The 27,297-nt window shown below is 36.4% G+C and overlaps 4 protein-coding genes and 1 pseudogene across 4 annotated transcripts; all 5 read right to left on the minus strand.

Annotated features, from left to right (window-relative positions):
• Nucleotides 1-336: 336 nt before the first annotated feature.
• LOC104092528 (uncharacterized) lies at nucleotides 337-2,033 on the minus strand. The gene has a single exon (XM_009598143.3). It carries the CDS (start codon nucleotides 1,809-1,811, stop codon nucleotides 441-443), a length of 1,371 nt encoding a protein of 456 aa, XP_009596438.1. The 5' UTR covers nucleotides 1,812-2,033; the 3' UTR covers nucleotides 337-440.
• Nucleotides 2,034-6,015: 3,982 nt separating this feature from the next.
• On the minus strand, nucleotides 6,016-13,469 carry LOC104092529 (uncharacterized). Its single transcript, XM_070192143.1, has 3 exons — nucleotides 13,402-13,469; nucleotides 7,252-8,953; nucleotides 6,016-6,861 (listed from the first exon to the last, which is right to left on the minus strand). Exon 2 carries the CDS (start codon nucleotides 8,919-8,921, stop codon nucleotides 7,335-7,337), a length of 1,587 nt encoding a protein of 528 aa, XP_070048244.1. The 5' UTR covers nucleotides 8,922-8,953; nucleotides 13,402-13,469; the 3' UTR covers nucleotides 6,016-6,861; nucleotides 7,252-7,334.
• Nucleotides 13,470-14,601: 1,132 nt separating this feature from the next.
• On the minus strand, nucleotides 14,602-15,171 carry LOC138902202 (uncharacterized). Its single transcript, XM_070190042.1, has one exon. The coding sequence runs from the start codon at nucleotides 15,169-15,171 to the stop codon at nucleotides 14,602-14,604; it is 570 nt and encodes a 189-aa protein (XP_070046143.1).
• Nucleotides 15,172-16,025: 854 nt separating this feature from the next.
• LOC104087432 (uncharacterized) lies at nucleotides 16,026-19,066 on the minus strand (annotated as a pseudogene).
• Nucleotides 19,067-21,960: 2,894 nt separating this feature from the next.
• LOC104087433 (uncharacterized) lies at nucleotides 21,961-26,727 on the minus strand. The gene is made up of 3 exons (XM_033653736.2): nucleotides 26,602-26,727; nucleotides 23,245-24,966; nucleotides 21,961-22,846 (listed from the first exon to the last, which is right to left on the minus strand). Exon 2 carries the CDS (start codon nucleotides 24,932-24,934, stop codon nucleotides 23,327-23,329), a length of 1,608 nt encoding a protein of 535 aa, XP_033509627.1. The 5' UTR covers nucleotides 24,935-24,966; nucleotides 26,602-26,727; the 3' UTR covers nucleotides 21,961-22,846; nucleotides 23,245-23,326.
• Between the last annotated feature and the right edge of the window lie 570 nt (nucleotides 26,728-27,297).

Raw genomic sequence — 27,297 nt, forward strand, 5'->3', positions numbered from 1 at the left:
AATTTATCCATTCTTAACTAGAAGTCTCATGTAAGAGCTTTAGGAATGAATTATTTTTAGCAGAGATCGCCTTCCCCTTTAATAGGCTTTACGCGTAACAAATTCAGATTAGTAGAAACTTCAATATAGATAACGAACCCCGAGTTGAAAACCAAAAAAAAGAAAAGAAAAAAAAATAGAAACTGGCTTTGTCATTCGTTATCCCATTAACTTCTATAAATCTTTACTTGCTTTAGTTGCAACTATTTACTTACTTTAGTTGTAATTCTAATTTCTAAGACCTTACATGCAGATTAGAGGTGGTGGAGTTAAGGTGCAAATACAGCAAAGTCAAACGGAAAATAAAGGGGTACAGGATTACCCCATTTAAAAACCTGGATCCGCCTCAGAATACATATTCCTTGAGCATCTCTCTCTATAGAAACGTCTGTGCTGACACTTCATGGAACAAGTGGTTTTCTATCCCAGGCCTCTCTTGCTCCAACCAAATCAGGACGGTATCTCTTAGCTAACACTTCTACTTGTGCAGCAAATGACTTGTTTTCATGTTGACTTATTTGACGAACCATCTGTTTCCATCTTTTTCGACATAACTCTCCATCCCTGTGGTCAAGAAGATTGTCCCAATCCACGTCCTCTATGCAGCACGGATCCAGTTCATAAAGGGCATCAATTAGGCGATAGTCATCAGTGTTTGCCCATTCACCTGCGGCCACCATCGGTGATGTTAATTGTTTGTACCATTTAACGTAGCAACATACACTATTCCTGGTGGACAATTTGTCACTAATTTTACTCCAGCTAATATTGTCCCGTAACATCCCATGCTTAGATTTCTTCTCTTCACAGAGCTTCAGTAGCAGATCAGCGTTTACCAAATCAAACAAAGTCTGGATTTCCTCCTGAGCCCAATTTCCTTTCTTCTGATTGGTCAGTTTTATCCTATTCCATGCATTTCCCACATGACTCGAATGTCTCCCAAGTTCATCGGCCAAGACCTTCCACTTGGTTCCATGTTCTCCATGGAACTTTCGTATCATCTCATACTCTTCTTCAGTATATTTACGCTTCTCACCACTTCGAAATAATCGTTGTGCACGCTGATAAACTGCGCCATAAGGCCTGTACGGTATAGCGCTCCCTATTTGTTTCCAGCAGCCCCTTACTTCAGGATGAGATATACAGTTCATAACCTTTTGCAATCCTTCTTTGCCCAAGTTATGTACCTCGATGTATCTATAAACAGTGTCTTTGACAATTTCATCTTCTTCTTTTGTGAACCATTTGCCGTACAGTAATTTTTCTTCATTAATTTCATGCATCTCATCACTTGGATAATCAGATGGAGGGAAAACCTGAACATCACCTGAAAAACTCACTCTTTTTTCACTCCTTTCTTGTGAAAGATCTTTAAAATTGTTTCCTAATTTTTTCTTTTTCCTCTTTCTGATAGTAGCATCATCTGTTTGGTTATCTTCTATCTCTACTATGGTTGAAACATCACCTTGATTGACTCCAGTCACAATATCTACCTGTCCATCCTCTTTCTTCCTCTTCTCCTTCCTTCTCTTCCTCTTCATCTCACTATGCTGTGTCTCACTATCACTTTTATGAGCAATTGTTTTGGTGTCTACAAGTGCATCATGCATTTTCTCCCACTCATTCTTGAATGTATTTTTCTTCTTCACAATATTTTCAACAGCATCCTCGCACCTGTCTATACTGGACTTCCCAGGCTGTTTTCCACCAGCTCTTTCTTTCTTTCTCTTGATGTCACCATCTTCACTTTCTCCGGGTGCTTTAATTCCCATCTTTTCCTTATCCCTTTCTTTCCTGATAGTGATACCTACAAAAGAGAGCTTCTATTTGTTGGAAATTAAATCACGCTCAACGGCTTTAACATCACCCTTTGTCACCCGTAAACCAGTGGTGCTAGCACTCTTTTTCCTTTTCTTGGATTCTTCTCCAACTTCATGAGCATACTCTTCTTGCAATGCACCAAAAACGATTTCTCAAGGAGAAAGAGAGAAAAAGCATGGTTAGGAGACCGAGTATACTACTACCCCCTGATGAGATTACCATAACCCACTTAAAATACTTAAAATTTAGTTTACTTTTGTTTCGTATTATCCAATTCAATTGAAAGTAAAAGCAACACTCAATAAACTACTTACTTCAAGACCGAAGTTCTCAATTTCGGAGTTTCTGATTTTAATTATCAAGTTGCACAGAAGAGTCAATGTTATTTCAGACACTAACCCCAAAACAAAATATTAAATCTAACATCTGTAAAAACGAAAAACTGTTTCAGTTCCCATATTACCATCACAAATTAGAATGGCTATTCAATTAAAGCATGGCGCTAAAACTCCAAAGAATAAGGAAATATATCCCACCTTTAAGTGCACATAGAATTACCTAATCAATTTTAAGCACCAAACTAAAACCCTTCATGCTAGAAATTAGTCTCTAATATGAGACCTATATTTGTGACTAAATTTCTATCAAACTACCAAAACTTAAAACTGCTATTCTCTCTGGCAGTCTCCAAAAACCCTTTAAAACAGAAAGAGTTCCAAAAAATAATTCAAGAGGAGCAGTCTGACTGTACTTATCACCCCCCCCCCCAAAAAAAGGAACAGTATGAGTGCATAATTCCATAGACTCTTGAAACCTCAATATATGTGATAGAAAGAACATATCGATCTTTTTTTTCTGGTGACAGTGGTGTCCGGCCAAATTGCTCGCACCTCTACAATTCCATCGGGTAACCTTCCCCACCAATGTTTAGGCGGATGGGAAGAAATCACTTGTGTCTCAAAGCATATCTATCTGATAAACCAGAACAATCAAGATCTTGCTAAATTTCTATAAGTTTAGCTTCCTTAAAGGCAGATAAAGTCCAAACAAATAGACTTCAGCATTCTATTATTTATACTTATTTAGTGAAAAAATTTTAATACATATAAAGAGCCTGAGCAAAAGTTACTGGCTTCGGATGAACCTATAACTAAAGCACTACATCTGCCTCTGTATTGATCACTCCCCAACAAGATATCTATCAGATCTAACAACTAAGATAACTGATTTTTTCTCCTTTCAGCGATGGGAATCAAACTTTGTAACTTATATAGCATTAAAAAGACCATCTTTTTTCCTCACCAGAAGAATATGCTACAATTTCAAAACTCAAACTCTCTTTCTAAACCCAAGAAAAAGTGACCAGTCAACTTCAAGAAGCCTAAAATCCTTTATCTTTGAACATTTTGTGGACACAAACTCAAGAAAAGGGGTTGGGAGCTATGTTGTGCAGACTCTTCAAAATCCCTGGCGCACCCATGTCGACACGACAGAGTTGTGGGTGTGAGATCCACACAGGATGGTCTTGCACTGACTACACAATCGTGGCAAAGAATGGTTTTTAAAAAAAAACATAGTACTTCGTTTCAAAGTTTATGAAATCTTTGCAAAAAATGTAGGATTGAAGAGAAATTGGTATGCATAAGACCTCCAACATTTGCATAATAGGAAGATAAATAATACCCAAAAATCAACAGCTTGACAAAAAAGACTTCGAAAGCTAAATGTTGTAGTCAAATTTGTCAAACCCGAATGTTCAAATCAATGGTGAGCAGGGATGTATAGGCCAAGTGCGAGAGCTCCAACAGGGTACACACTGCCTTGTGTACGGTAAGGGCATATATGGGCTAAAGTATTAACAAAGGGCAAATGTGCTCAATTTCGTATAGTACAAGAGCATATTTGGACCTTTTCCGTACTTTTAAATTAAAAGCAACAGGCAGTAAACTACTTATTTTCTTGTTAGTGGCTAGCTCCAAGATCCCATCATAACATCTTGTAATGGAGTTAGCATATTTATTTTTGTAATCATTGCATCTACTTGATGCTTTTCAATAAAGCAACTTACCTTATCAAAAAAAAAAAAAAAATACTCCAGACTTGAGGATTATCTAACACTAGGGATTCTCTAGTGGTTATATCACTAATATACTAAGAGTCTTCTAGTAAGCACTAATATTTTAGTTAGTACTACCTATACGGATTTTCAACTTCCATTGTTTTCTATCTTTTTCTAGATTTGCTTGGATTCCGAGATTTCTACGTCTTTTGAGTTAACATATTTTCATGTGATTTTAGGTCTATTTCCTCTTTTAGCTCGTTCAATCATCATGTATTCATTCTAAGAACTGGTGCATCTAGAAGCCTATCTAACACGTGGCAAGTGACATTCTATCATTTTATCCTCTACATGTGATTTTAAGTCTATGTCTTCCTCGTTTAGCAACTTTAATTATCATGTTTTCACATCTAAGAGGCGATGCATCTGGAGGTCTACATAACACGTGGACCATCTCAAACGACATTCTCTCATTGCACAAGAACGATGTGGCTTTACTTAACCAAAAAATAAAGAGGGGGGGTTGTTGATGGTATGAGTGATTATTTCCCATTGACCCTTGAAAACCTCAATTCCTATCAATCTGATGCCCATCAGATCTAACACCTAATATATTTGATTTCTTTTTCCCTTCTAAAGATGGGCACCAAACTTTGTAAACAACATAGCATTAAAAAGACCATCTTTTTTCCTTACCAGAACAAGCTGCAACAAACAGCAATATTATGTTACATTTCAAGACTCAAACTCACCTTATATACCCAGAAACAGTAACCAATCAACTTCCTGAAGCCTAAAAATTCACCAAATTTAGGAGGCATTTGTTCAACACCACTTCTTGCAAAGAGTGAATTTCTAGTTGTTGTTTTTTAAGTTTATGAAATGTTAAGCGAAAAATCTATCAATTTTTTGCAAGAACTTCGTCGAAAGGACACCTTAACATTCGGATAATAGCAAGTGAATAAAACAAATACCTAAAAATCACCAGCTTCAAAAAAAATTTAACTTCAAAAGCTTAAAATGCTGTAGTCAAATTTGTGAAACCTGAATGTTCAAAGGCAATGGCGGGCAGCAAGGAGTCACAGGCCAAGTGCGAGAGCTTGAACAGAGGTAGATACTGCCTTGTGGACAGCCCTAAAGTTTTCTCTTTGATTCATTTTATATTTTGAGGTATCTGATTAGCAGGTAGTTTAAGGGAGAAAGAAACATTTTTTATGCATACTGAAAGTATATTCATATGAAAATATATTAGTATTCTTTTTTATAACAAACTAAAACAATAGTGACATAAACGAAACATTAGTTGCGGAAATAAGTTGTTGTTTGGACATAAGAATTGTAAACATCCGGAAAAAAAGTGAAAAAAATTTCAAGTGATAATGTTATTTAAAAATTAGAGTTGTATTTCGACATAAATACAATTTTGGATTGTTTTTTAAATTTTGTGGGTGTTTTGAAGTGAAAATTTTCAAATAATTAACTTTTTACATCTTTTTAAATTTTCGAAAAATTCTAAAATTTATCTGCAACTAAAAATTGAAAATTTCATAGTCAAACACTGACTTCGAAAAAAAGTGATTTTTTTTTTTTTGAAAAATATACTCTATGTTTTTATGGTGGTGCCGTTTAGTTTTCTCTCTCTCTCTCTCTCTCTCTCTATATATATATATATATATATATATATATATATATATATATATGTGTGTGTGTGTGTGTTGAATTTCCTATATAGTTAGTTGTATTTACTCGCTATCTAAGTTTGCTTTTTTTTATTTCTTTTTTTTGAATCCCCTTACTATAGTATGGAAACATTAACTTTTTTCAACCTCATTTGATTGTAAAATAATTGTAAATATTGGTTTGGTTCTCAACATAACGAACTTTACTACTCGCAATACTGGTGAAAAATAAAAAATTAATTTGAAAAATATTTCAAGTGAATGATAGTTTTAATCACAAATTTTCAGTTTTTTATTCCAACTAAACTTCATGTTCAAACACAACTAGTAAATATTCTTCTTCACCTTAACTGCAACTGCAAATACTACGACAATATTTTTTCAACTTCAACCAAAATATGTCCAAACGCTTAAATAGACGTTTGAATGCAGGGATTAAAACACACTGGATTCAACTACATTATAAAAGACAACAAAAGCCAAAAGTTTCATGCCTAGCTTGGTTTTCCCATAAGGGAAGATCTAGTATACAACAGACTTCTTGATCGAAGCTCTATCACTCATTCAGCCCTTCGCAAGCTTTGAACTTATCTTTATAGCTTCTCGGGCTCTAGGCTCCACAATGTTCACAATTCAGTCTTCAGCTAGTTGTTGATTCTGCACTCTCCTAGTAATATTCATCCATCTGAACATTGGAACAAAAAAAAAAAAAAAAAAGGCAGCCCGGACCAAGCTCTCGCTATGCGCGGGGCCTGGGCACAAGAAAAGGGACGGATCACATGGGTCTATTGAACACAACCTCACCCTACATTTCTGTAAGAGGTTGTTTCCACGGCTTAAACCCGTGACCTCCTAGTCAGATGGCAGCAACTTTACCAGTTACGCCAAGGTTCCCTTCATCTGAACACTATAACAGTCACAAGAAAATGCCCTACTCCACATTCATAACAGTTACCTTTGGCAGACACACGTACACTATATCAGGGCAAGTTTTTCTGGCCTCTTTAACATACAGGAGAAAACCTAGTAATTAAAACTACAGTCCTACCATGACTAGAATTACGAATTGATTATTTTATTTGATGAATTGTCAACATTGCGTTTCATCGCCAACTTTACGTACAGGGAATGAAATGGTCTTCAGGCTTTTGGATTGACATTGTGAGATCAGCGTTTGGTAGCGATATGATCCTGCCCCTTCCTTCCACTTAGCAACATTATGATTCTTTGCATCATGCCATGGCAAATGAACAGATATATTTCCTGTATTAAAAATGAAACAAACAAAGGCAGTTACTACGATATTTCCTGGACACACACATATAGCCCCCTTTTGCACTAGATCAGTCTTTTTGGAGTCCTCTTATCTAAAACTCAGTCTAAAGCAACTACTACTTATTTTTCCCCACCAGACTCCCAAGTCTTAAAATAAGTATATATTCCAAAATATGTCTTAAGTAATACTCAAGTTGATGAAGATGCATTCGAATATAGGAGTAGGATGTATTTAGTACATCCAGTGACGTATTTAGTGTACGTATTGTCTGCACTCAATGCCTTTGATTTGACCTATATACAGTTGAATAATTTTAAAAATTATATATTGACGCAATGTTCAAACTGACTGGAAAATAAAGGGTACAGGATACCCACCTACCGATTTAAAAACCTGGATCCGCCTTTAGAATACATCTTCCTTGAGCATCTCTCTCTATAGAATCGTCTGTGCTGACACTTCATGGAACAAGTGGTTTTCTATCCCAGGCCTCCCTTGCTCCAACCAAATCAGGGCGGTATCTCTTAGCTAAAACTTCTACTTGTGCAGCAAATGACTTGTTTTCATGTAGACTTATTTGACGAACCATATGTTTCCATCTTTTTCGACATAACTCTCCACTCCTGTGGTCAAGAAGATTGTCCCAATCCACGTGCTCTATGCAGCTCGCATCCAGTTTAAAAAGGGAATCAATTAGGCGATAGTCATCAGTATCTGCCCATTCACCTGCGGCCACCATCGGTGATGTTAATTGTTTATACCATTTAACGCAGCAACGTACACTATTCCTGGTGGACAATTTGTCACTAATTTCACTCCAGCAAATATTATCCCGTAACATCCCATGCTTAGATTTCTTCTCTTCACAGAGCTTCAGGAGCAGATCAGCGTTTACCAAATCAAACAAAGTCTGGATTTCCTCCTGAGCCCAATTTCCTTTCTTCTGATTGGCCAGTTTTATCCTATTCCATGCATTTCCCACATGAGTCCAATGTTTCCCAAGTTCATCTGCCAAGACCTTCCACTTGGTTCCATGTTCCCCATGGAACTTTCGCATCATCTCATACTCTTCTTCAGTATATTTACGCTTCTCACCACTTCGAAATAAACGTTGTGCACGCTGATAAACTGCACCATAAGGCCTGTACGGTATAGCACTTCCTATTTTCTTCCAGCAGCCCCTTACTTCAGGATAAGATCTAGAGTTCAACACCTTTTGCAATCCTTCTTCGCCCAAGTTATGTACCTCGATGTATCTATAAACAGCGTCTTTGACAATTTCATCTTCTTCTTTTGTGAACCATTTGCCGTACAGTAATTTTTCTTTGTTAATTTCATGCTTCTCATCACTTGGATCACCGGATGGAGGGAAAAACTGAACATCACCTGATAATCTCACTCTTTTTGCTCTCCTTTCATGTGAAAGATCTTTACAATTGTGTCCTAACTTTTTCTTTTTCCTCTTTCTGATATTAGCATCATCTGTTTTGCTATCTTCTATCTCTACTATGGTTGAAACATTACCTTGATTGACTCCAGTCACAATATCTACCTGTCCATCCACTTTTTTCCTCTTTTCCTTTTTCCTTTTCTTCCTCTTCTCCTCGGCTATAACATTTCCACCAGAGGCCTCGCTGAGTGTCCCAACCACCTCACTATCATGTGTCTCACTATCACTTTTATGAGAAATTGTTTTGGTGTCTACAAGTGCATCATGCATTTTCTCCCGCTCATTCTTGAATGTATTTTTCTTCTTCACAATATTTTCAGCAGCATCCTTGTACCTGTCTATACTGGAACTCCCAGGCTGTTTTCCACCAGCTCTTTCTTTCTTTCTCTTGATGTCACGATCTTTGCTTTCTCCAGGTGCTTTAGTTCCCATCTTTTCCTTATCCCTTTCTATCCTGGTCCCTACAAAAGAGAGCTTCTCTTCGTTGAAAATGAAATCACGCTCAACAGCTTTAACATCACCCTTTGTCACTCCTAAACCAGTGGTGCTAGCACTCTTTTTTCCTTTCTTGGATTTCTTCTCCAACTTCATGAGCATACGTTTCTTGCAGTGCACCAAAAACGATTTCTCTGCAGAAGGAGAAAGAGAGAAAAAGCATGGTTAGGAGACCGAGCATACTGCTGCCCCTGATGAGATTACCATAACCCACTTAAAATACTTCAATTTTAGTTTACTTTTGTTTCGTATTATCCAATTCACTTGAAAGTAAAAGCAACACTCAAGTTGCACAGAAGAGTCAATTTTATTTCAGACACTAACCCCAAAACAAAATATTAAATCTAACATCTGTAAAAATGAAAAACTATTTCAGTTCCCATACTACCATCACAAATTAGAATGGCTATTCAATTAAAGCATGGCGCTAAAACTCCAAAGAATAAGGAAATATATCCCACCTTTAAGTGCAAATAGAATTACCTAATCAATTTTAAGCACCAAACTAAAACCCTTCATGCTAGAAATTAGTCTCTAATATGAGACCTATATTTGTGACTAAATTTTTATCAAACTACCAAAACTTAAAACTGCTACTCTCTGGTTGTCTCAAAAAAACCTTTAAAACAGAAAGAGTTCCAAAAAACAATTCAAGAGGAACAATCTGACTGTACTTATCACCAAAAATAAAAAGGAACAGTATGAGTGCATAATTCCATAGACCCTTGAAACCTCAATATATGTGATAGAAAGAACATATCCATCTCTTTTTTTCTAGTGATAGTGGTGTCCGGCCAACTTGCTCGCACCTCTACTATTCCATCGGGGAACTTTGCCCACCAACGTTTAGGCAGATGGGAAGAAATCACATGTGTCTCAAAGTATATCTATCTGATAAACCAGAACAATCAAAATCTTGCTAAATTTCTATAAGTTTAGCTTCCTTAAAGGCAGATAAAGTCCAAACAAATAGACTTCAGCATTCTATTATTTATACTTATTTAGTGAAAAAATTTTAATACATATAATGAGCCTGAGCAAAAGTTAATAGCTTCGAATGAACCTATAACTAAAGCAATACATCGCCTCTGTATTGATCACTCCCCAACAAGATATCCATCAGATCTAACAACTAAGATAACTGATTTTTTTTTTCCTTTCAGCGACGGGAATCAAACTTTGTAACTTATATAGCATTAAAAAGACCATCGTTTTTCCTCACCAGAAGAATATGCTACAATTTCAAAACTCAAACTCTCTTTCTAAACCCAAGAAGCCTAAAATCCTATATCTTTGAACAATTTGTGGACACAAACTCAAGAAAAGGGGTTGGGGGCTATGTTGTGCGGACTCTTCAAAATTCCTGGCGCACCCGTGTCAACATGACATAGTTGTGGGTGTGAGATCCACACTGGATTTGGTCAACGTACCTTGGGTGCATTGACTACATCAATGACTGAGAAGTGAGAAGTATAAATTGATTGGGCATTTAGTTTGATATTTGGGTTTATTATGTCATATTAGTATGGTTATATAAAGCATGAGAATACTTAGCTATTGCCCTAGATATCTGATGGATAACATATTACTAGGTGTTTATAAGGAATTAAATTTTATTAGTTTTAGTTTCATAGCTTTAATTAATCAAAACATATACTTTATATGTCATAATAAACATTTATTTGCTGTATCTGCACTCGAATCTATACCCCCAAATCCTAAAATTTATGTGATGAGGCATCCGACTTCTAGATACGCACCCGTATCGGATACCCGCACATGAGTCTGAGTCCGACCAACATAGGTGGGAAGTTAGCTAACTGTAAGATCATCTTAAATTCACAAAGCTTAGGTGCCTTAGTTTGACACAATCCTGGCAAAGAATGATTTTGTATTTTTTTGAAAAACCTAGTTCGTTTCAAAGTTAATGAAATCTCAGCAAAAAAAATGTAAGATCGAAGAGAAATTGGTACGCATAAGACCTCCAACATTTACATAATAGGAAAAGAAATAATACCCAAAAATCAACATTTCGACAAAAAACTTCGAAAAGCTAAATGTTGTAGTCAAACTTGTCAAACCTCAAGGTTCAAATCAATAGCGAGCAGGGATGTATAGGCCAAGTGCTCGAGCTCCAACAGGGTAGCAACTGCCTTGCTGACGGAATTCAAGCCCTAATCAGCTTCTCTCTTAATCTCTATTTTGGCCATTAATAATGCTAGTACTCGCTCAAATACAGAGAATGTTTTAAGGCTATTTTGACAAGAACGAGAGTGATCATCATGTTTAAAAAGATTCTTATTTTGGTTAGTTTTGAAAAAATGTGGCCGGATGTGATAGGGTTCGCTACGTATCTCACATCCGCTTCAAATCAGACGTGCGTAGGGTACGTTTTGGAGCGATAGGAAAACGCAACTTATTTTAAAAATGACTTTTTTTTTTTTTCAAAGTTTCAGTACTTTTCAAATACCTTAATTTTCAAAACCGGGTAAAAAGAATTTTTTTTTCTCCTACCTTACTGTTTTATTTTTCTTGGTTCCCTTTCCCTATTCTAGAAGTCGGTCAACATGCAAGCCGAAACAAATATATGCACAAGTAGCACGTAAAATGCATCAAGATGGTCCAATATATTGGGTATGTCTGTCCTAGACGGACCCAACTCCTGTATTGAGTCCCCAAAGTCAAATGCACGTGATGCAAATAAACGTTCCTACTAGGAATCTGGCATGAGGCTATGTTATTCTAGGTTTAAATCCTAGGTGTGTTGTTCTAGACCTTGCTTACCCGAGCAGACAACTCGAGCCGAGGGGGATAGCGTACCGGGAATACACAAGCTTCACCGGCTTTGTAACATGTCCGAACCTCGTTCTAAAATTAGGGTATGACTCTAACAGAAGAGAAGCCACGCGAAGCGCATGCTTCCCAAAAGATTTAGAAGACTCAGAGAGAAGAGGGTTTCGTAACAGTTTATATACATTTCAAGCAATATCAAAGCGGTAAAAAGCGGCATTTATCACATTAGGCTCAAACACGTAAAAATCAAATAATAAATAAAAATCAAGTATAACAGTTATTCTAAGCTCGAATTCTGAACCATGAACCAGAGATTCTGGGTTCTTAGTCCCCAACAGAGTCGCTAGAGCTGTCACACCTCCTTTTTCCCAAGGGTATAGGGGAATAGGGAGTTTTTCCAATTTAAGTGACATTATTCAAAATGGGATTATTTATTTATTCAGAGTCGCCACTTGAAATAATTTATGGTGTCCCAAGTCAACGATTTATTTTAGAATCCCAAATCAAGGAAAATTGACTCTTATTTATGGTGTGCGAACACAGAAGACCGGGTAAGGAATTCTGTTAACCCGAGAGAAGGTGTGAGGCACACGAGTTCCGTGGTTTTAGCACGGTCGCTCAACTATTAATAATTGGCCTAGTTATCTGATTTAATACATGTTTTAAACCTATATGTGCATTTTTATTCCTTTTACCGCTTTTATTACATTACTGCATTTTAAACTTTTATGGAATTAATATGAGACGAGTTACGTTGTCGTACACTCGTTGTTTATACACATCGCAAAATCGCGTCACGTGAAACGCACCCGCAATCTACAACGTGTTTGATTTTATTTATTATTGTTTGAAGTTGTGGTCGAGTCACGTGAAACGCACACTCGAATTGAGGATTATGTATCGTGACCATGCCACGGGAACCGTACCCACAATCACGATGATTTATTATTAATCGCGCCTAAAGCAAGCTACGATGTTCGAATATTATGCAATTACTAATTTTGAGATTATTGTAAGGTCATGAGGTATGTAATTATTTGTGGAAGAATTGATTTATTATTTATAGAAAAGTGGGCTAGTTTAGAGAAAGATGGGCCAGCTATGTTATCTATTACTTTGGGTTTGATGAGACTAAATCTTTTGGCCCAAAATCTTTTCTTCTCCAATAGCCCAAAAAAAAACTCCTTAGAAACAAATCGTGGCCCAAGCAAATTATCCAACACATTATCCCATATTCTGTACATTTTTTAAACAAAACTAATGACACCATAATCTCATGAAACAAGCCAAATTACAGTGATTCAACAGACCCTTTATCCGGTTAAATCAACTCAAAACAAAACTTTGCAACTCTAAATTAACATCATGGTCCAATAAACATATGAACAAGGAAACAATCAGATTCAAATGATCCAAATATCAATAGAGTGAACTATTACTTCATGCTACCCAATAACCACACCAATAGTCAATAGACAAGAAGGTAGATGGACAATTATAATCAGTGAAGAAAGGGAAATAACGGGCCTTTGATATAAATTAACAGAGATGAAATTACAAGAGCGCTAAACAATTCGACGAGTGTTGACTAGAGCTTTCACCGGCCACAAAACCTCGAACAACAAATCGCGACTTGCAACCCCGATCGACCTTGCAAGACCGGTGATTTAGTGACTTGTTTTTTGCTAGGTTTAAGGCTATTTTTTGAGGGGGTGATTTTGCTGGATTTTTTGAAAGAAAGACGAAAAAAGAATAACACAAGTAGAAATTTTCTAATCCTAGATGAAACCTGAATGTTCAAAGGCAATGGCGGGGCAGCAAGGAGTCACAGACCAAGTGCAAGAGCTTGAACAGAGGTAGATAGGCCATAAATAATTTGTCTTTGATTCATTTTATATTTGAGGTATTTGATTAGCAGGTAGTTTAAGGGAGAGAAACATTTTTTATGCATACTGAAAGTATATTCATATGAAAATATATTAGTATTTTTTTTTAGAACAAACTATACAATAGTGACATAAAATAAACATTAGTGGCGGAGCTCTCGTTGAGGAAATGATCAAAACTGTATAACACCAAATGGAAAAGGCAAAAGCTAATCAGTTTGGTCTTTAGCCTTAAAAAGTGACGGTACCCACTACAAATCCGTTAAAATGAACGGAACCATGTGAGAAACAAAAGTACAAACAAAAACCTTGCCTTCTTCCATCATTCCCTAATGTGAACCATCTTTTTTCCAACAAAAATCTTTTTTTATCTCTCTTACCAATTAAAAGTCTTATTTGATTGTGCTTTTTGTCATGAATATGCTACTGTATTTTGAAGGTCAAAGCTAAAAATCAAGAAGAACTTTACATAACAATGAGACAAAGAAAATAAAGTCTCTCTTTGGTTTAAGAAACACCAGAAAAGATAGCTACACAACAATAGTTGACATGGCTTAAACAATTAACTAAAACTACTCTTCTAAGACAGTAGATTCATTCAACAAAAAAGCAGCATCTTCAGGTTTTATCATAGCAAAAAGCAGCAGCATCTTATCCCATTTAACAAAAAATAACAGCAGATCATGTTAAATATTCCAAGAATCATGATTCAGTCCAGTATCTTGAGTTGGTCCAGGATTTGCTCTTCTAACCTGCAAGCAAGATAAAAAATAATATTGTATTATAAATCCTATAATGGAGAGTCAAAATTCATATATTACGCCAAAGATTTTACCAGCAACTTCTCAGAAACTGTTGATGTAGGAGGCATCCAAAAAGTTTAGTCATGTACACCTACTTTTGATTCCACATAGTTTAATTTGCATGTTCTCTTATTGTGTCCAGGTTTGTGACATAAGCTACAATTGACACATGTTTGTTTTTTCTTCATTCTTGTTCTACTTGATCCTGCTTCATCAGACTTTCTTCTCCTCAATTTTTGATTTCTTCCCCGCTTGTTTTGTCTTACAAGTATCGGAGGTAAATGAGGGACTTTATTCGATTTAGCCCGCAATTGTGACCCATTGATAGGAAAGATAGCTTTTTTCATAAATTTTTCTGTACGTGTCAACTTTATAGCAATCATCAACGTAGTCAATAACATCATCATGTTTAGCCCAGATAGCCGATATTGCATGTTTGCAAGAAATTCCTGTTATTGTCCAATTCCTATAACTACATTTTCTATTTTGAAGGTCAACAACCCAATTGTCGGCAGTGGATGATCCAAGAATTTCATAGTTCCACATATTCGGTTTTCTTGGAATACATGCAGTTGCCGCAGACTCATTCTTATGCAGTAAGCTCTTGATCTGAGGGCAAATATTACCCAAGTTCCATCTTTCTGCTTTATCCCTATTAGCTTGGAATCTTGCCATAAGAAGATACCTTAATTTCTCCAACAAGGTAATAATTGGCTTGTCTCGAGCATCAAGAATCATATTGTTAAAACTTTCACACATATTATTCAATAAAACATCACATTTAGCACCTGAAGAGAAATGTGATTTAGTCCATTCACTAGGTGCCTTTTCATTCAGCCACGTAGCAGCTTCGGCATCCAATTCATACATTTTCTCCATGCAAATATCAAAGAACTTCACACTTGTAGCCTTGGCAGCAGCCCAAAGTGCATGCTTGAGGGATTCTCCAATAAATCCGGCCCTCCGGAAAAAAGCGAAAAATATTTCAAATGAAAATGATATTTAAAAATTAGAGTTGTATTTTGATATGAATACAATTTTCGGTTATTTTTTAACTTTTGTGAGTGCTTTAGTGAAAATTTTCAAAAATAAATTTTGGAGCTTTTTTAATTTTCAAAAAATTTTAAAATTCATCTTCGAGTAAAAATTGAAAATTTCATAGCCAAACACTAATTTCAAAAAATATTAATTATTTTTGAAAACAAAAGTGTTTTTTATGGGCAAAAGGCACCTAAGTGTGTGAAGGGGTGTTCAATTCGGTCTCATAAATAAAATAAAATAAAATAATTCTATATATATATGTTGAATTTCCTATATAGTTAGTTGTATTCACTCACTATCTAAGTTTTTTTCTTTTTTTTTAATCCCCTTATTATAGAATGCAAACATTAACTTGTGTTTCGTCCATTACTTTTTTCTATCTCATTTGATTGTAAAATAATTATAAATATTGGTTTGGTTCTTAATACAACGAACTTTACTATTCGCAGTACTGGTGAAAAATAAAATAAAAAATTGAAAAGTATTTCAAGTGAATGATGGTTTTTAATCACAAATTTTCAACTTTTTTTTACAACTAAACTTCATGTTCAAACACAACTTCTTGTAAATATTCTTCTTCACCTTAACTGCAAATAGTACGAGTATTTTATTTTTCAACTGCAACCAAAATATGTCCAAACGCTTAAGTAGACGTTTGATTGCAGGGATTAAAACATACTGGATTCAACTAAATTATAAAATCTCTTAGACAACAAAAGCCAAAGTTTCATGCCTAGCTTGGTTTTCCCATAAGGGAAGATCTAGTTACAATATACTTCTTGATCTAGCTTGGTTTTCCCATAAGGGAAGATCTAGTTACAATATATCTAGTTACAATATACTTCTTGATCTAGCTTGGTTTTCCCATAAGGGAAGATCTAGTTACAATATACTTCTTGATCTAGCTTGGTTTTCCCTTCGCACGCTTTGAACTTATCTTTATAGCTTCTCGGGCTCTAGCCTCGACAATGTTCGCACTTCAGTCTTCAGCTAGTTTATTCTGCACTCTCCTAGTAGTATTCATCCATTTGAACATTGGAACAAAAAAAAGGCAGCCCGGATCACAAGGGTCTATTGAACGCGACCTTACCCTACATTTCTGCAAGAGGTTATTTCCACGGCTTGAACCCGTGACCTCCTGGTCAGATGGCAACAACCTTACCAGTTACGCCAAGACTCCCCTTCATCTGAACATTAGAACAGTAACGAGAAAATGCCCTACTCCACATTCAAAACAGTTAGCTTTGGCAGACACACGTATACTATATCCGGGCAAGTTTATCTGGCCTCTTTAACATACAGGAGAAAACCTAGTAATTAAACCTACAGTCCTACCATTACTAGAATTACTAATTGATTATTTTATTTGATTATTGCGTTTCATCGCCAACTTTACCTACAGGGAATGAAATGGTCTTCAGCTTTAGGATTGACATTGTGAGATCAGCGTTTGGCAGCGATACGATCCTGCCCCTTCCTTCCACTTAGCAACATTATGATTCTTTGCATCATGCCATGGCAAAATGACCAGATACATTTCCTGTATTACAAATGAAACAAACAAAGGCAGTTACTACGATATTTCCTGGACACACACATATATAGGCTATAGCCCCCTTTTGCACTAGATCAGTCTTTTTGGAGTCTTCTTACCTAAAACTCAATCTAAAGCAACAACTACTTATTTTTCCCCACCAGACTCCTAAGTCTTAAAATAAGATAAGTATATATTCCAAATATGTCATAAGTAATACTCAAGTTGATGAAGATGCATTCGAATATAGGAGTAGGATGTATTCAGTACATCCAGTAACGTATTTATTGTACGTATTGTCTGCACTCAATGCCTTTGATTTGACCTATATACAGTTGAATAATATTTTCAAAACTTCAAACTGACTGGAAAATAAAGGGTACAGGATACCTACCGACCGATTTAAAAACCTGAATCCGCCTTAGAATACATGTTCCTTGAGCATCTCTCTCTATAGAATCGTCCGTGCTGACACTTCATGGAACAAGTGGTTTTCCATCCCAGGCCTCTCTTGCTCCAACCAAATCAGGACGATATCTCTTAGCTAACACTTCTACTTGTGCAGCAAATGACTTGTTTTCATGTTGACTTATTTGACGAACCATCTGTTTCCATCTTTTTCGACATAACTCTCCATCCCTGTGGTCAAGAAGATTGTCCCAATCCACGTCCTCTATGCAGCTCGGATCCAGTTCAAAAAGGGCATCAATTAGGCGATAGTCATCAGTGTCTGCCCATTCACCTGCGGCCACCATCGATGATGTTAATTGTCTGTACCATTTATTGCAGCAACGTACACTACTCCTGGTGGAAAATTTGTCACTAATTTTACTCCAGCAAATATTATCCCGTAACATCCCATGCTTAGATTTCTTCTCTCCACAGAGCTTCAGTAGCAGATCAGCGTTTACCAAATCAAACAAAGTCTGGATTTCCTCCTGAGCCCAATTTCCTTTCTTCTGATTGGCCAGTTTTATCCTATTCCATGCATTTCCCACATGACTCGAATGTCTCCCAAGTTCATCGGCCAAGACCTTCCACTTGGTTCCATGTTCTCCATGGAACTTTCGTATCATCTCATACTCTTCTTCAGTATATTTACGCTTCTCACCACTTCGAAATAAACGTTGTGCACGCTGATAAACTGCGCCATAAGGCCTGTACGGTATAGCACTCCCTATTTTCTTCCAGCAGCCCCTTACTTCAGGATGAGATATACAGTCATAACCTTTTGCAATCCTTCTTTGCCCAAGTTATGTACCTCGATGTATCTATAAACTGCGTCTTTGACAATTTCATCTTCTTCTTTTGTGAACCATTTGCCGTACAGTAATTTTTCTTCATTAATTTCATGCATCTCATCACTTGGATAATCAGATGGAGGGAAAACCTGAACATCACCTGAAAAACTCACTCTTTTTTCACTCCTTTCTTGTGAAAGATCTTTAAAATTGTTTCCTAATTTTTTCTTTTTCCTCTTTCTGATAGTAGCATCATCTGTTTTGTTATATTCTATCTCTACTATGGTTGAAACATCACCTTGATTGACTCCAGTCACAATATCTACCTGTCCATCCTTTTTTTCCCTCTTTTCCTTCCTTCTCTTCCTCTTCACCTCACTATGCTGTGTCTCACTATCACTTTTATGAGCAATTGTTTTGGTGTCTACAAGTGCATCATGCATTTTCTCCCGCTCATTCTTGAATGTATTTTTCTTCTTCACAATATTTTCAACAGCATCCTCGTACCTGTCTATACTGGACTTCCCAGGCTGTTTTCCATCACCTCTTTCTTTGTTTCTCTTGATGTCACGATCTTTGCTTTCTCCGGGTGCTTTAGTTCCTATCTTTTCCTTATCCCTTTCTATCCTGGTCCCTACAAAAGAGAGCTTCTCTTTGTTGAAAATTAAATCACGCTCAACAGCTTTAACATCACCCTTTGTCACTCCTAAACCAGTGGTGCTAGCACTCTTTTTTCCTTTCTTGGATTTCTTCTCCAACTTCATGAGCATACGCTTCTTGCAGTGCACCAAAAACGATTTCTCTGCAGAAGGAGAAAGAGAGAAAAAGCATGGTTAGGAGACCGAGCATACTGCTACCCCCGATGAGATTACCATAACCCACTTAAAATACTTAAATTTTAGTTTACTTTTGTTTCGTATTATCCAATTCACTTGAAAGTAAAAGGAACACTCAATAAACCACTTACTTCAAGACCGAAGTCCTCAATTTCGGAGTTTCTGAGTTTAAGTATCAAGTTGCACAGAAGAGTCAATTTTATTTCAGACACTAACCCCAAAACAAAATATTAAATCTAACATCTGTAAAAACGAAAAACTGTTTCAGTTCCCATATTACCATCACAAATTAGAATGGCTATTCAATTAAAGCATGGCGCTAAAACTCCACAGAATAAGGAAATATATCCCACCTAAGTGCAAATAGAATTACCTAATCAATTTTAAGCACCAAACTAAAACCCTTCATGCCAGAAATTAGTCTCTAATATGAGACCTATATTTGTGACTAAATTTTTATCAAACTACCAAAACTTAAAACTGCTACTCTCTGGTTGTCTCAAAAAAACCTTTAAAACAGAAAGAGTTCCAAAAAACAATTCAAGAGGAACAATCTGACTGTACTTATCACCAAAAATAAAAAGGAACAGTATGAGTGCATAATTCCATAGACCCTTGAAACCTCAATATATGTGATAGAAAGAACATATCCATCTTTTTTTTTCTAGTGACAGTGGTGTCCGGCCAACTTGCTCGCACCTCGACTATTCCATCGGGTAACTTTGCCCACCAACGTTTAGGCAGATGGGAAGAAATCACCTGTGTCTCAAAGTATATCTATCTGATAAACCAGAACAATCAAAATCTTGCTAAATTTCTATAAGTTTAGCTTCCTTAAAGGCAGATAAAGTCCAAACAAATAGACTTCAGCATTCTATTATTTATACTTATTTAGTGAAAAAAGTTTAATACATATAAAGAGCCTGAGCAAAAGTTAATGGCTTCGGATGAACCTGTAACTAAAGCACTACATCCGCCTCTATATTGATCACTCCCCAACAAGATATCCATCAGATCTAACAACTAAGATAACTGATTTTTTTTTCCTTTCAGCGATGGCAATCAAACTTTGTAACTTATATAGCATTAAAAAGCCCATCTTTTTTCCTCACCAGAAGTATATGCTACAATTTCAAAACTCAAACTCCCTTTCTAAACCCAAGAAGCCTAAAATCCTATATCTTTGAACATTTTGTGGACACAAACTCAAGAAAAGGGGTTGGGAGCTATGTTGTGCGGACTCCTCAAAATCCCTGGAGCATCCGTATCGACACGACATAGTTGTGGGTGTGAGATCCACATTGGATTTGGTCAACTTACCTTGGGTGCATTGACTACATCAATGACTGAGAAGTATAAATTGATTGGGCATTTAGTTTGATGTTTGGGTTTATTATGTCATATTAGTATGGTTATATAAAGCATGAGAATGCTTAGCTATTGCCCTAGATATCTGATGGATAACATATTACTAGGTGTTTATAAGGAATTTAATTTTATTAGTTTTAGTTTCATAGCTTTAATTAATCAAAACATATACTTTATATGTCATAATAAACATTTATTTGCTGTATCCGCACTCGAATCTATATCCCAAATCCTAAAATTTATGTGATGAGGCATCCGACTTCTAGATCCGCACCCGTATCGGATACCCGCACATGAGTCTGAGTCCGACCAACATAGGTGGGAAGTTAGCTAACTGTAAGATCATCTTAAATTCACAAAGCTTAGGTGCCTTAGTTTGACACAATCCTGGCAAAGAATGATTTTGTATTTTTTTGAAAAACTTAGTTCGTTTCAAAGTTTATGAAATCTCAGCAAAAAAAATGTAAGATCGAAGAGAAATTGGTACGCATAAGACCTCCAACATTTACATAATAGGAAAAGAAATAATACCTAAAAATCAACATTTCGACAAAAAAACTTCGAAAAGCTAAATGTTGTAGTTAAATTTTGTCAAACCTCAAGGTTCAAATCAATAGCGAGCAGGGATGTATATGCCAAGTGCTCGAGCTCCAACAGGGTAGCAACTGCCTTGCGGACGGAATTCAAGCCCTAATCAGCTTCTCTCTTAATCTCTATTTTGGCCATTAATAATGCTAGTACTCGCTCAAATATAGACACTTTTATGACTATTTATAGTATCTAATTATGGTTTAAATTAAACGAGAAGTTTAGAGTTAACGAATTTCATATGAAATTGTAACATCATTTCAATATTTGTCACTTATTGTGGACCGGATGGATAGTAGGTAGTCGAGTGTTATTTTTTTTTTTTCTAGACCGGTATCATTTATTATTAGTATGATATTTTTTTACTCTTAGATTGCTATTACTACTTATTGTTTGATTAGCATCTATTACTTCCGAGGGTGGGTAAGACATTTTCCGCTCTTCGCTTAGCTACACCGGCTTACGGATGCACATGTCCTTTATGGATCTAGGAGTTCATACGAATAATGGCTAGCGAAATTTCGCATTCAATCGGAGTTGCTTTAGTTGGTTTTCGAAGGGAAGGCACTCAAGACTCTTTTTTAATAATGTTCTGTTTAAAATCGAAATGTTAGCTGAAATGTGATTCTTGTTTCTGATTTTTTTCTTCGATGAATCATCTTGTTTCTGATTTTTTTCTTCGATGAATCATTTTTTTTTCCTTCAAAAACTGAGCTTTGTGAAGTCAGCAGACATATCCTGGATGAGTGGTATCCAGAAAACCAAGAGGTTGAGACATATACACCCCTTCTCAAGAATTTAGTGTAAAACTTAAGAGCCCAATTATATGTGCATGGTTTTTTACTTTGTACAAGAGCATTTGTTTTTTAATTTCAATAACTTCAAGAAACATGTGTCTACTTAAGTTACTAATTTTGTCTTAACTTTACAATTGGTTACACATCAAAGATGAATCATTGACGTTGATTTTCTCTACTTAGCTCTAAGATTATGAAACTATCATGCTTTTGGTCGAGGAATGCCATGTGATAGAATAGAAAAAGGCCTTGAGTAGTGGAATAAATAGTGAGAATGAGCTCACTTAAGTTCATCTTAGATGCTATCTCAAAGTTTTGCACATCAAATTGAAAACCTTAAAAGCACAACTGCACAAGATACAACAACAATGACCCACTGTATTTCCACAAGTGAGATATGAGGAGGGTGAGATGTACGCAGTTACCTGGACGGGCATTTCAGATAGACCCTCATACTCACTGTCACTGCACAAGATAAAGAACCAAAAACAATTACAAATATACCTCCTCTAGAATCTCTTAGACAACTAAAGCTAGCCCACATCCTTTGCTTGGTTCTCCTGTGAGGAGGGAAGGTATAGTAAACATTTTTCAGTCTTCTCGGGCTCTGGGTCGACAACGTTCACTAGTTCGCTCTTAATTCCATCTTCAGTTGGTTGATTCGGCACTCTACTAGCAACATTCGTCCGTCTGAACATTGAAATAGTAACGAGAAAATGCTCCACTCCACGTTCATAAAAGTTAACTTTCTGCGTGAACCCGAACAGGAGAAGACACATACTAAATCAGAGCAAGTTTAGCCGGCCTCTTTAACATACAGGAGAAAACCCAGTAATCAAAAGACTAGACCATAGCAAGTTTAGCTGGCCACTTTAACATACAGGAGAAAACCTAGTAATTAAGGGACTACAGTTCGACTCCTACCATGACTAGCATTACAAGATAGAATCTTATAATTGATTGATTTGTCAACAATATGTTTCATCACCAATGTTATGTACAGGGAATGAAATGGTCTTCGGGCTTTTGAGTTGACATTCTGAGATCAGTGTTTGATAGCTATACGAGTTAGTTCCTTCGCTCCAATTAGCAACGTTATAATCTTTGCATCATGCCATGCGAAATGACCAGATACATTTCCTGTATAAAAATGAAACAAACAAATGCAGTTATTACGATATTTCCTGGACACACAAGCCCCATTTTGCACTAGATCAATCTTTTTGGAGTTCTTTTTATCTAAAACTCAGCCCAAAGCAACACGCCATTATTTTTCCCCACCCTACTCCCAAGTCATAAAATAAGATAAGTACTTATTCCAAATATGTCACAACTAATACTCAAGTTGATGAAGATGCATTCGAATATAGGAATAGGACGTATTTAGTACATCCAGTGACGCATTTAGTGTACGTACTGCCTGCATTCAATGCCTTCGATTTGACCTATATACAGTTGAATAATTTTTAAAATTATATATTTTGACGCTATGTTCAAACTGACTGGAAAATAAAGAATAAAGGGTACAGGATACCCACCTACCGATTTAAAAACCTGTATCCGCCACAGAATACATGTTCCTTGAGCATCTCTCTCTATAGAAACGTCCGTGCGGACACTTCATGGAACAAGTGGTTTTCTATCCCAGGCCTCTCTTGCTCCAACCAAATCAGGACGGTATCTCTTAGCTAACACTTCTACTTGTGCAGCAAATGACTTGTTTTCATGTTGACTTATTTGACGAACCATCTGTTTCCATCTTTTTCGACATAACTCTCCATCCCTGTGGTCAAGAAGATTGTCCCAATCCACGTCCTCTATGCAACTTGCATCCAGCTCAAAAAGGGCATCAATTAGGCGATAGTCATCAGTGTCTGCCCATTCACCTGTGGCCACCATCGATGAAGTTAATTGTCTGTACCATTTGTTGCAGCAATGTTGAGAAATCCTGGTGGACAAATTGTCACTAATTGCATTCCAGCAAATATTATCCCGTAACATCCCATGCTTAGATTTCTTCTCTTCACAGAGCTTCAGTTGCAGATCCACGTTTACCAAATCAAACAAAGTCTGAATTTCCTCCTGATCCCAATTTCCTTTCTTCCGATTGGCTAGTTTTATCCTATGCCATGCATTCCCCACATGAACCGGATGTTTCCCAAGTTCATCGGCCAGGACTGTCCACTTGTGCCCATGTCTTCCATGGAACTGCCGTACCATCTCATACTCTTCATCAGTCCATTTACGCTTTTCACCCCTTCGAAACAAACGTTGTGCACGAGAATAAACTGCTCTATAAGGCCTGTACGGTATAGCCTTCCCTATTTCTTTCCAGCAGCCCCTTACTTCAGGATTAGATATAGAGTTTATAACCTTTTGCAACCCTTCTTCACCCATGTTATGTACCTCTATATATCTATAAACAGCGTCTTTAACAATTTCATCTTCTTCTTGTGTGAACTGTTTGCCAAACAGTAATTTTTCATCCTTATTTTCATGCTTCTCGTCTCTTGGATCACTGGCTGGAGGGAAAAACTGTACATGATCAGAAAATCTCACTCTTTTTTTACTCTTGTCATGTGTAAGATCTTTAGAATTGGATCCTAACTTTGTCTTTTTCCTCTTTCTGATATTAGCTTCATCTATTTTGCTATTTGTTACCTCTTCTGTAGCTGTAACATCATCTTGACTGACACCAGCCACGACATCTATCTGTCCTTCCTTTTTTTTCCTCTTTTCCTTTTTCCTTTTCTTACTCTTCACCTCATCTATAACATTTACATCAGAGCCCTCGTTGAGCGTCTCAACCGCCATAGTTTCCTGTGTTTCACTCGCACTTTCATGAGCAATTGTTTTGGTGTCAAAACTCGCATCATGCATTGTCAATGTCTCTCGCTCATTCTTCCACTTATTTTTCTTTTTCACAACATTTTTAACAGCATCGTTGCAACTGTCTTTACTGGATTTCCCACCGCGTCTTTCTTTCTTTCTCTTGACGTCGCGATCTTCACTTTCGACTGGTGCTTTAGTTTCCATCTTAGCCTTATACCTTTCTTTCTTGGTCCCTATAAAAGAGAGATTCTCTTCCTTGAAACTTAAATCACACGCAACAGCTTCGACATCACCCTTTGTCACTCCTAAACCATTGGAACTAGCACTCTTTTTCCTTTTCTTGGATTTCTTCTCCGACTTCATGAGCATACCAACCTTCTCATCTCCTTTGACCATGCCTCTTTCGGATAAGGATACCTGTGCGTCTTCTTGCAATGCACCAAAAGTTGAGAGTCAAATGCATCTCAAATATAAAGCAAACCCCAAAAGAAAAATTAAATCTAACATCTATATAATGAAAAAATGGTGCAGTTCCTATATTACCATCGCAAACTAAAATGGCTACACGATTAAAGCAAGACATTAAAACTTCAAACAGTAAATTTAACATCAACAAAAAGGAAGAAGTAACTGCCATTTTGAAGAGGAAATAGAACTAAACTAATTAATTTTGAGCACCAAAGTAAACCCCTGCAGCTAGAAACTATTCTCTAATATATGAGACCTGTATTTGTGGCTAATCTTTGTAAAACTAGCATGGCTTAGAAGCCATTTGATTTGTGCATATTTTTTGCAACAAGTGAATAATTCCAAGCAAATAAACTTCACCATTCTTTTGATTAAGCCACAATAAAGTTGATGCCGTGTGACCCGAAGGTCACGGACTCGAGTCGCGAAAACAGCCTCTTGCAGAAATGCAGGGTAAGACTGCGTACAATAGACCCTTGTGGTCCGTCCCTTCCCCGAACCCCGCGCATAGCCCAGCTTAGTGCACCGGGCTGCCCTTTTACAATAAGATATCCACCAGATCTAACACCTAAAAGTATTTGGCTTTTTCCTGTCTAAGAGGGGAATCAAATTTTGCAACTAATATAGCATCAAAGAACCATTGTTTTACCTCTCCAGAGGCAGCTACAACAGAGCAATATGTAACATTTCATTTCAAAACGCAAACTCTCTTTTGAAACCCAGAAACATAATCAACTTGAGAGCACCAACTCAAGAAAAGGGAGTTGGCAATATGCTAAGGGGTCGTTTGGTTCACATACCAATTATGCGGATATTATAATGTAAGGTTTGTTATACAAGAATTACTTATCTACCAAAGCATGAGGTAAAACCCCTTATACTTAATGCGGATGTTATTTAATACCGCCAACCAAATTCTGCATTCAAAATGCAGTTATTATTTATTCTTATGCAACCAACCAAAGGCTGCATTTGTTATGCATTAATTATTTTTTCTTATGCAGCCAACCAAATACTCTTATGTGAGATTTTTCACGGGGATTAATTATGTCAATACTGTTAACCAAACGACCACTAACTATCAAATTAACAAACTTAAATTTACAATAAATGCCATAAGAGCACCAAGCAGGGGCAGAGGCACAAGCCAAGCTACTGGATTCCCAAGCTATGGATTCGGCCGAATCCAGTAGCTTTTGCGGTGTTTAGAATTCATAAAATATGTGCCACTATATAAAATTTAGAACCCAGTCATTACACTTGAAATTATTGTTCTAAAATCCAGAACTCATAAGATTGAAATCTTGGCTCCGACTCTAGCACCAAGTGTGTGACTAACATCATAAAAGCTTACTATAAATACCATAAGAAACAAGATACAAATCGCAGCAAAGACAAAAAATTTAAGTAATTTCTTATCATCTGTCTAGGCTTGGAGTAGAATTCTCCCATACCCAGTTGCAGTTTTCCAGATTAACAACTAAATAAATAAAACCCGACCCAATATTTGCCTAATAGCCAGGGAAACAATTCCTAAAATCACAAGATATAACAAAATATCGAAAAGCTTAATTGTTTTTCCAAATTTGTCAAACCTGAAATTGAAACCACTGGCGGGCAACAAGAAGACGGACACTGCTTGTGACAAAATGCAAAAAATCCTTTCAGATTCGAACGTAATTTGATTTGGGGGATTCTCAGTTTATTTTCGGTTTTGAAGTATGGGCCAATTGCTACAGTTAGTGGTAGAATTACCAGGCCTTCATATACAATATATTGGGCCAAATACAAAAAGACATAAATTTCGGCCCATATAATTCAGGGAGTTAAATTTGTCTGCAACAAGAAAAATTAGTTTTTTTTTTCTGACGGAAGAAAAAGAATTAACCTAAATAGTTGTCTCACATGGTCGCTAAAATAAAAAAGTTAACTTATGTATAATATCTAATTTATTCTTATATAATATATGTAATTATGTATAATATGTGTATATTGTTAGAAAAAAGTAAATAGTAAATCTGGCCGGCTATTTGTGTCAAACAAAATTGGAAAAGAAAATTAGTTTTCTGGGTTACTTTTCAATATGAAAAAATTGAAACATAATTTAGGAAAGGGCCTCAAAAAAGGCTATCATGCAAATTTTCGATAAAATTTCTTCTTCTTTTTTCTTCTAAAAGACAAAGGGATTAAGAAAGTCGTCATTAAGGAAAACAAGACAATATTTTCGGTTAAAGCAAATAATTTTTCCAATGAATATATTTTAAGGAGAAAATTTAGAAATTAAAAATACT

Source organism: Nicotiana tomentosiformis, chromosome 12 (genome assembly GCF_000390325.3).
Source record: "Nicotiana tomentosiformis chromosome 12, ASM39032v3, whole genome shotgun sequence".
NCBI classification, from domain to species: domain Eukaryota; kingdom Viridiplantae; phylum Streptophyta; class Magnoliopsida; order Solanales; family Solanaceae; genus Nicotiana; species Nicotiana tomentosiformis.

Excerpts from the sequence above, each read along its gene's own strand:
- LOC104092528 (XM_009598143.3), bottom strand. The coding sequence starts at position 1,811 with ATGGGAATTAAAGCACCCGGAGAAAGTGAAGATGGTGACATCAAGAGA.
- LOC104092529 (XM_070192143.1), bottom strand. The coding sequence starts at position 8,921 with ATGCTCATGAAGTTGGAGAAGAAATCCAAGAAAGGAAAAAAGAGTGCT.
- LOC138902202 (XM_070190042.1), bottom strand. The coding sequence starts at position 15,171 with ATGTATGAATTGGATGCCGAAGCTGCTACGTGGCTGAATGAAAAGGCA.
- LOC104087433 (XM_033653736.2), bottom strand. The coding sequence starts at position 24,934 with ATGGTCAAAGGAGATGAGAAGGTTGGTATGCTCATGAAGTCGGAGAAG.